The sequence below is a fragment of the Eutrigla gurnardus genome (genome assembly GCF_963514095.1).
Source record: "Eutrigla gurnardus genome assembly, contig: SCAFFOLD_256, whole genome shotgun sequence".
Taxonomy (NCBI): Eukaryota; Metazoa; Chordata; class Actinopteri; order Perciformes; family Triglidae; genus Eutrigla; species Eutrigla gurnardus.
In genome coordinates this window covers 2,600-12,742 of record NW_028155473.1, presented here as the reverse complement: position 1 = coordinate 12,742, position 10,143 = coordinate 2,600, and the positions used below count along the sequence as shown (strand labels likewise).

The following is a 10,143-nucleotide window of genomic DNA, read 5'->3' as shown; positions in this document are numbered from 1 at the left end:
TTGCTCGCTATCACTGTGTCACGGTGTTAAAACAGAATAGAGATTATATCTGACAAGCTTCAGGATTTCAAGTCTGTTTTCGAGTCTGTTCTCAATTTGGCAAAAACGCATATTTCAAGACAAACGATGTTCAAACGCCATCGATGATTAAAAAAAGTCTTTCCTTTAACTATATAGGAAATTGGAAACACCAGATGTTTGCAGTTGCTATGACAACAAGAGAAAGCTACCGCTAGCATCTTAGCCCAACCACCCCCAACCAATAAACATAAGATGACAATTTGGCCTCATAAATAAAACCAACAATTAGCATCAACATCATCACCCTAAAGACCTTAACGAGGCGTCGTCACACAATGTCATGTATTAATTAGAAACATAAATGTACATTCATGGGAAGTTAGCTAGCATAGATGCCGGTTGTTAGCATCGAAAACAAACTTGCAAAGTTGCCACTTTTATAACTCACAAATTTTAAACTTTTTTCTCAGAATATTGCCCCCTCTCAGCTCTGTTTTTTTTTTTGTCGTACAAGCTCCACATGACCCCTATGACCTCCCTATGACCTCTGAGCTTCTCCTTCCCAGTTAGATAAAAGGTAATAACAGCAGGCGTGGTGACCTGGTGAGTCTTACCCGCAGACGTAGAGGTAACCGTTGAGTTTCAGCAGGATGTCGGTGACGCGGCGGCTGTGGAGCAGCAGGTTGTGTTGGACGTATCTCGGCTGTGCCGAGGCGGCGGCGTCCTCCCCCTCTTCCTGGTCGTCTCTGGAGAAACACACCTGCAGCTGGCTCAGGACGCCGCTGGAGACGAAGCCCTCCAGCTCCTCTCTGCAGAGACACGTTAGGTCCTCGGTTAGTCCCAGATTCGTTAAAATCAGGAGGATAAACTCAGCTGATATGAGGAATAACAGGGGGTCCATGTCTGTTTTTATTGTATCCTTAAAAACGCTTCCTCCGTTCACATCCAACTCTCTCTGATGATATTTTGCAACGTCTGGATGTAAACTCCCAGAACGTTTCCCGAGGGAAAAAAAACCTGTCAAGCTCGATAAAACAAAACACCGATGGGCGAAAAGGTCTGAGCACAGCTGTGCCAAACAACCAATTTATCTTGTTTAACGAGAGAAGTGCACGGAAAAAAAAATATGGATTTCATAAAGCAAGGTCGAGTCACCGTTATAAGCATCTTTTTACAATCAATCCCGCCAGCCTTGCTGTTGGGTGTATAACCTCGCTCCCTAACGCTGGCTCGCCAACTACTCCTTCTTCTTCTTCTGGCCTCGACGTGGAGGGAAGGTGGGGAGGGATTAGGGTTTACTGTCTTAAGCAGTCGGACTGAGAACACACACACACACACACACACACACACCTAACAAGTAAAAAGCCACAGCTCCGAGGTCATAGGTGAAGGTCTTTGCCTCAGGTGGGGGTCTGTGTTTTGCAGCGGGGGGCCTCCTACAAAAAAAATAAGGGATCTTTCCAATAACAAGCAGACACTGAGGGGTAAATATTCTTAAAATTTAAGTGTTTACCGTCTAAACATTGATCGGATATTTAGTAATTGAAAGAAATCTCATTTTATAGATGGCGTTTTGGAATATTGCCCAATATTCAGAGAGAAAAAAAGTCACAAATTTGCGAGTTTATAAATATTTATAGCCGATATAAACAGGTTGCTTGGTTCCGCTAACATCGGATGTTTGCCGTTGCTATGACAACAAGTGAAAGCTACCACTAACATCTTAGCCCAACCGCCCCCCGATCAATAAACACCCATAAGAACAACTTGTAACAATTTGTTTGTTAGCATCGTAATAACCTCGCAAATTTGCCACTTTTTTGTCTCTGAATATTGCCCCCGTCCCTCGGCTCGTTTTTTTGTTTTTTGGTCCTGATACATCATCATACATATCCCTTCTTCCCTCGGCCCGTTTATTTTTGGCCGACTGGATCCTGAACGTCGTCGCCTACATGTCAACTCAATATCATCATTTTGTAGTTGCTGTGTTTTGCATTTGTAAACAATAAACTATTAATCACAGAAAGAAAAAAAAAATCTCATGGTTTACATATTCCAAAGTCTGCTGGAACGACATGAATAATGGGGGGAAAGATGCCTCGTTTGTTTGACGTCTGAATATTAATCATCAGAGATTAATAATCTTGTGAGATGACAAAGGACGACCGACTTGCTGGAAAAACAAACACAGACGAGGATCTTTTCTACAAACACACTCTGGCCTGTGGCGATATCACGGACCTGGACGTGAACTCTGAAGGCCTTCCAGTTATGTTTCCCCTCCAGCATGAAATCACTCGCCGTGAAGAGGCTGGATCCGGAGGGAGGGGGGAGGAGGGGGGGAGACGCTAAGTGCATCAGAGAGGAGAGGGGAGGACAAGTTTGATGTGACAAGCAGACAGATTGGCATCAACCTCTCACAGGAGATGTTAAGTGCTTCGGCTGATTGAGGTGCATCGCATGTCTTGTTTGTTTTGGGTGGTTTTTTTCATTTTTGATGAAAATTCAGAACACGAGTTGTTCACATCCTGGCAAGGTTCTGTAATATTTATAAGCCTAAAAAGACTCTTTTTGTAAAAAAAAAAATGCAACTTCATTGTCAACTCCTAGACAAGACGTCAGATGAACATTTATTAAAAAATAAATAAATAAAATATTTATGAAGAAGACGAAGTATCATAAGACTTTTTTTTTTGATACTCAAAGTTTCTGTATTTTTGTTTCTTCACAGTCGTACAAACATTTACATTTAGGTCATTTAGCAGACACTTTTGTCCAAAGGGACTTACAATAAGTACATTTGTCAAAAGAAATAGACCACAACATATCATTGCCGATAAAGTAAGAGCTAAAAAAATAGAAACAAGTGTTTGGTCCTCGTCTGAGTAAAGTATCAGTTCTTCAGATACCTTAAGTACAACAGTACTATGATCAACGTGCTATCAGCAAACACAATGGTTCATTCTGCTCACTTATTTAAATTGAGTGCAGCTAATAAAACTAAAGACTAATCTCTTTGGTCAACAGTGTGTGTGTGTGTGTGTGTGTGTGTGCATGTGTGTGTGTGTGTGTGTGTGTGTGTGTGTGTGTGTGTGTCCGTGTTTAGCTAAGGGATAGAGGAAAGCAGAAGGGGGGAACACAAACAGCATCCTCTGATCTCTTCCCGTGTGATTAACGATGTTAATCCATACAAACTATTTAATCCCGACAAAAGAACTCACTCGCCGGCCGGCCGACACCTGCGTCCAGCCGACACACGCGGCGGCGGGCGTTGGCGAGAGCCGATCAATGAATGTGCAGTCAGGAGAGAGGGACGGCAAAGCAAACTGATCAGAGAGCAGCGGTCCGGCCGCAGGTTGACGCCAGTTCACAGCGCAGGAGCCAAAAACATACAGGTGGCGACAATTTAGTTGAAAGTTCCTTTGTTATTTTATATAAATGTTTTGAACACGACTCTTTTAGATAAAAAGTTATGAAAGAGTTTGGAGAATTACTTGAAATAAGTTTCTTGAAAGAAAAAGCCTCTTTACTCGACCATACTTTTAAAAAAAGGTAACCAGTGAGGAAGTAGCTGCCTTGAGTCGGAGTGCATTATTTTTATTCCCTTTCACTCACGGGTGAAGAAGTTCAATGTTAAAGTGTTGGCCAACAAATAGAAGGTGCATTAGGTATGTTTCCGCTGGGTGAATCAAGGTTGGACCTGGGCTTCCAGATCTCCCGTCTCGGCTCAGAGGAGACCGAACTTGTTGCTTACGAAGCGAGATGAGGTCGACGACGGATGTTTAACAGCTCGGGGTAAAATAAAGCTTTTCCCATCCGATGATTCCCATCAGGACTAAATCTCCCCCGAGCCTCCGGACCACAATCTGGAAGCCCAATAAGGACATAAACAGGCTTCCACGTAGCATATTAACTTTTTAAATAAAAAGTCAAGCCTCCTTCCACATTAATTAATGTACTGGAGCCACATTGCATTTACGTTTCGGTCTGCAGATCTAGAACAAGCTGTTTAAAATAAATCTACGTGCAGCAGAGCGGGAGGTGAAATATTGTTTTTCAGCAAAACTATCTGAAGATTAATTAATGCACTCCTTTAAAGTTAAAACGGCGTGGAATCAGGTCAACACAGCGCCACCATGTGGCCTGAAAATGAACAGATATTTAAATTTAAATCATTTGTATGATGATATTATAAAACATGCTTTGATCCAAGTTTGATTGAAGAAGAAGAAGAAGAACGAGGAGGAGGAAGAGGAGGAGAAGAATGAGGAGGAGGAGGAGGAGGAGGAGGAGGAGGAGAAGAATGAGGGGGAGGAGGAAGAGGAGGAGGAGAAGACGAAGAGAAGAAGAAGAAGAACGAGGAGGAGGAGGAGGAGAAGAAGAAGTACAAGGGGGACAAGGAGGAGAAGAAGGAGGAGGAGGAGGAAGAGGAGAAGAACAACGAGGGGAATGAGGGGGACGAGGAGGAGAAGAAGATGAAGAGGAGAAGAAGAAGAAGAAGAAGAAGAAGAAGAAGAAGAAGAAGAAGAAGAAGAAGAATCATCATCATCATCATCATAGGACTCATAAAAAAGGGTGGGTGGGGGGGCTTTTACCTGAACAGGAAGTCTGCGTCTCTATGGCGACAGCCGAAGAACAGCCAGGTCTCTCCGAAGGCGGCGTCGGGGTTCTCCTTCCTCTGCTGCTCTCTGGAAGTCAAAACAGACGGGACGTTATAGAGCGGGCGATCGACAACGACAGCGGAGCAGATGGAGGAGAGAGAGAGAGAGGGAGTCCTTCCTGTCGGCGGCGGTCACAGAAGAGTAGTGACACTGTTAAGTATTGACGGCACACAATCACCTAATGCACACAGGAAGGACATCATGTGCATTATTAGGATGCCCCCCGACAGAAGGATGGATCCCATCACTGTGAACGGCTGAAAATTAATCTTTGTGTGTGTGTGTGTGTGTGTGTGTGTGTGTGTGTGTGTGTGTGTGTGTGTGTGTGTGTGTGTGTGTGTGTGTGTGTGTGTGTACTTGAGTACAAAAAAAAAAAAAGAAACTGCAAAAAGTGATTCCTCTTGTGGCTTTGGGAGTTATTGGCAGAGCTCCCAGAATCCTTTGCAGGGGGCGATGGGCAATGCGGCGGGCACAAAGCAGCTCTGAAGAAGGCCGGTATCTGCACCGCACACCTGCTGCAAAACCAGGGGTGACAGCTCTCTCCCAGATAACAGCCGACCCCCCCCACCCCCCCCACCCTTCACCATGTCATCAGTCAGATGACTCTCCAAAGGGATGGGCATTTATCTGTTACCCCCCGTCCAGAGGGAGGGAGGGAGGGGGGGAGGGAGGGGGGAGGTGGCCGACCACGACATGGTGATGATCCCATAGAGGAGTATTGAGACTGGGCCGCTTTGAACCGATGAGCTGCTGCACCCAAAAGGATAAGGTGCTGCACCCTCCTTATGGAAAATCATCTCCCGTTCTATAACGAGTGTCATTATTTGTGTCAGATATTGTTGTTTTTTTTCTACAAGGCTTCGCCTGCATCACTGAAACTGTTCCTTGTGACCAAATATGTCTCAAAACTCAGATTTAAGTGAAACTAAATGAATGAATTGATTTCATTTTGGGGCGAAATGACAAAAAGGAGAATTGAGTTTAAGTAAACTCAGATCATCAAAAATGCTTTTGTCAATAAAAATGAAATTTGGGTCATTTTGTCATCACTTTCCCAAATAGAGTAAATGGCTGATTAAAAGAGAACTTTTTTATTTTTATTATTATTTCTTTCTCAATAGACTAAACCAGAGATCTTCAACAGGGGGGTCTGCAGAGTTACAGCAGGTCCCAAAAATGAATTGATCCCAAACTTTTTTCTTCCAAAATGTAAAATATGTCCAAACGTACACATTAACATGAATCCAACATCTAATGAGCACATATAAATGTTAATTGTGTTCATGTGTTAGATTTCAATATGTTCTATAACTAGAAAGCAGTCTGATTGCACGTGTTGAATCAACGTTAATTAAATGAGAAGTTGACAGTTAATAAAAAGGTGGCGGTCGGTGTGAACTCTCCGTCCGTGACCCCCCCTCGACCAGACCCTTTTGATCTGCAAACAGCCTCGAGTCAACTCATTTCAGTGTGAGCCCGTCTCTCTCTCCCTCCCTCCTCTCCCTCTCCGCTCGCCCACCTGCCCCGGAGGGATCAATACCAATATGAAAAACCTGGATTCCATTCTGAGTAGACCACACCGGCGCCTTCCTCTGAATACAAATCACATCACATCACTATAACGGGGCTGCGATCCCAGAGGGGACGGCAGAAAGCACAGCACTCCATTTGGGGTTGAAATCGGAGGCTTTTTTCAGTGCCATTCAAATGATCAGCAGGAGGGGAGGGGGGAGGGGGGGAGGGGGGTAAGGAAAACTGGGGTGAAGACTTGGTAAACATCCCAATTATATCATATCTTTCGTCCATTTCCTTGCAGCTCTGTGCATAGAGGTGCTGAGTGGGCCCAAAAAACACAACAAGAACACAAACAACAGCTTGAGGGCTTAATCACTGAGATTACATTCCCCCATATACAGTCAATGTGCCGAATTCAAAAATGTTTTCATCTAAAAAAACAAGAAAAAAAGGAAACGGGACAATGCCGAGGCCTCGCTGTAATCAGCTGTCTGGCTAGACTGATAAACAGAAGTTTCCATGATGAATCTGAATATCAAACTATGCAGAAGAAAAGCTCGTTAAGGAGATTAAGGAGAACCAGGATATTTGTTTAACTGTAAAAACACTGAAAATCACATTCTTTAGCAAATCCTTTCCCCAGCAATCAACTCCGGACTGCTTGAGGGAGGGGCTGATGGTAGATCCAAGCGAGTCTGACCTTTAAAAGACGTTTCTGCTCGTTACCAGCGCAACAAATTCATGTTCTTTTAAAAACGCTATCGATTAACATCGGGAGTGGAAGAGGTGATCGAGTCAACTCATTTTAGTCTCTCTCTCTCTCTGAAATTTAATTTAAAAAAGTCCAACATTGAAATCTGTTTCAGTTGTTGCATAATGCCTTAAAAAAATTAAAAAAAATCAATCAAGGTCTGAATGTTTATCTCGGTCTGCAAGGACGGAACATGAATAAATCACATGTTTATTTTTTCATATCTTAGATTTTTTTTTAGAGATATGTTCATACTCAGACGATCGCCGTCCCTCCGGCTCGACCTTGATCATCAAAACGAAGAAGGAATGTGTCTGCAGGTCGTGTGACAGCCATCTTGAGTCCTCCTGCATCCCTAAACAGAACCCACATGACCCCCGGCCTCCCCGGGGGATCCTCCGTGTCACCGCCCGGGGATTCAGACACGATTGGAGTCGACTCGGGGGCGTAACCTCGTTTACAACAAAGCCACCCGTGAGTTAGACGTGTCAGTCCCACTAAAAAGGGGCTTCCCTTGTTGTCACGGCGACGGCTAGTTTAAAGTCTAAATCCTCCTGACAGATCCGTCTAGATTTAGTCATGAAATCAGAAACCTTGAAGGATTTACACTTAACAGCTAACGGTCAATATCCTCACACCAACTCGTCGGCAATTACAAGCGATGATTTAGTCCCGGCCGTGTGGTCCACGCCTCACTTTTTTACTTTCAGATCAATAACGCTCCATTTGACGCTTTGACTCCTTCGGCTCTTCATTACAGGCCGTGTCATAAACTTGTGCATCATCTGAGAGGCGGCTCGATTTATTCCCGTCGAGACGAGCGAAGCATCTGAAATAATCCTCCCCGATCTATTTACTTTAAGCAGGGTTCCTCCACCTTCTCCAAAGTCAAATTCAAGCACTTTTCAAGCATTTCCAGGTGCATTTCCATGCTTTTCCAGCCCCTTCCAGCTGTGGTAAACTCCATCTTTGTATCAATCCAATGGTCAGTATTCAGTCTACTTATTATGTCACTTGTTCATCACATTAAATGAGATGTTATTGTCCTCTAAACAACCAACATGATGTTTGGAGACAGCTTTTTACAGAAGGACCACAAATGAAAGGAAAACTAATTCCACTAACAGATCCACAGAAATATAATCACCAACTATTTTCATCATCTGTTCATCATCAAAAGGCATTTTTCATAAAGAAATGTCAGAAAATGCTATTTTCAGTCCCTCAAATATGGAGATCTTCTTTTCTCTGTTCTATCATAGATGTCATCACATACAACACACATTTCAAGACCTTTAGTCTAAATCCAAGCACTTTACAAACCTAAAAACTAAAATTCAAGTGTTTTCAAGGATTTCCAGCACCCGTACCAGCCCTGTTTATGAATGAAATGTATTGATAACGTGTGATCAAACACACCTTTGCTGGAGGAAGCCGATAAAGGGGGCGACTCCCGTCCCCGGCCCGACCATCACGAAGGGGGCCGACGGGTCAGAGGGGGGCCGGAAGGAGCAGCTGGGTCTCAAACTCACATAGATCTGTGTGGGGAGGGGTCAGAGGTCATTAGCAGGCATTTAAAAATAATGAGAGTAATTACAACCAAAGCAGAGGCGCCACTGTGGGACTTACCAATCTATTAATTGATCTGTTTAATATTCTAACACATACTAATGAGCTCCGTGGAATCCATGGAGTCCGTGGTGGAGAGGATTTACTAGCTTTAATTTGGATTTTTTTTATTAAATGTACCACACACACACACACACACACACACACACACACACACACACACACACACACACACACACACACACACACACACACACACACACACACACACACACACACACACACACACACACACACACACACACACACACACACACACACACACACACACACACACACACATTAAAAGTGAGTTTCCAGACCTGCAGTAGAAACAGGTTAACTCCCGAATGCCTTCAAGTTCTTCACTTTCATAGAACGGTGCTTTTTTTTGATATTCCGCTCCACACTTTGCCTTCCATTTCACACAACAACCTCTTGAATTGTGATATTTGAAGGGGAGCGTGCTGTCCAGCACTCGTTTTTATTTAAACTCAAATTTGAGGGGGAATGAAACGAAGAAGGGACGGCAAAAAAAAAAGGTGTAGCAGGATTTCAACTAGTCTGGTCGTCTTTTCTCCCTTCGAGTGTGTGTGTGTGTGTGTGTGTGTGTGTGTGTGGGGGGGGCACACCCAAATAAGAAGAGCACTCAACAGCCGAGAAACACAATCAGCCGAGGACCCAAGAGTTCACACATTTGCAGGATCCAGCCGGTGCGTTACCTTGGGCAGAGCGGCGGAGGATTCGGCCTCCGGGAGAACCAGGACAGGACTGATGAGGTCAAACAGCCAACCGGTACACAAGCCTCGCCTCCCCGCAGGCCGCCCGGTGCATGCTGGGAACTCCACCACGTTGAAGACGAAATGCAGCTTTCCCGGGTGTTTACGACGGGAGCTGCAGAGACGGAGAGGAGGTCGGTCGATAGAGTTAGAAGGAGGAAAGTAGTGTGACGAGCAGGGAGACACGCAGAGATGAAGAGAAAATACATGAAGAAGCAGAAAAGCGTTGTCAGGGGCGATAAATCTACAACAGAGGTCTTCAACAGGGGGTCCGGGACCCCTAGAGCGTCCACAGAGTTACTGCAGGGGGTCCCCGAAATTATTAGATCCCAACCTTCCTTTTTTCGTCGAAATATCCACCTTAACATGAATACAACCTATATGAAGCAAATATTAATCTTCCTGTTTGTTTAATATTATGTTAGAAATTCTATAGGCCTTGGGGGTCCCTCCACCGGGTCTCTATAGACCTTGGGGGTCCCTCCACCGGGTCTCTATAGACCTTGGGGGTCCCTCCACTGGGTCTCTATAGACCTTGGGGGTCCCTCCACCGGGTCTCTATAGACCTTGGGGGTCCCTCCACCGGGTCTCTATAGACCTTAGGGGTCCCTCCACCGGGTCTCTATAGACCTTGGGGGTCCCTCCACTGGGTCTCTATAGACCTTGGGGGTCCTTGGCCTGAAAACGTGTATAATGTGATGTTTTTATATGATTTCAAGCCATTTAGAAATGATTTTGGGCTTAATATTATTATTAATCCGTCACTTTTGTCCATGCCACGTGTGAAACCTCCACAAAGGAATGCTGT

At 44.5% G+C, this 10,143-nt stretch overlaps 1 protein-coding gene across 1 annotated transcript; it reads right to left on the bottom strand.

Moving 5' to 3' along the window:
* Positions 1-631: 631 nt before the first annotated feature.
* LOC311010271 (methionine synthase reductase-like) lies at positions 632-9,450 on the bottom strand (the record flags this gene model as incomplete). Its single annotated transcript, XM_084040805.1, has 4 exons — positions 632-830; positions 4,617-4,709; positions 8,368-8,486; positions 9,279-9,450. Coding segments are annotated over 4 exons (583 nt in total), but the record flags the coding sequence as incomplete, so codon positions are not given.
* Between the last annotated feature and the right edge of the window lie 693 nt (positions 9,451-10,143).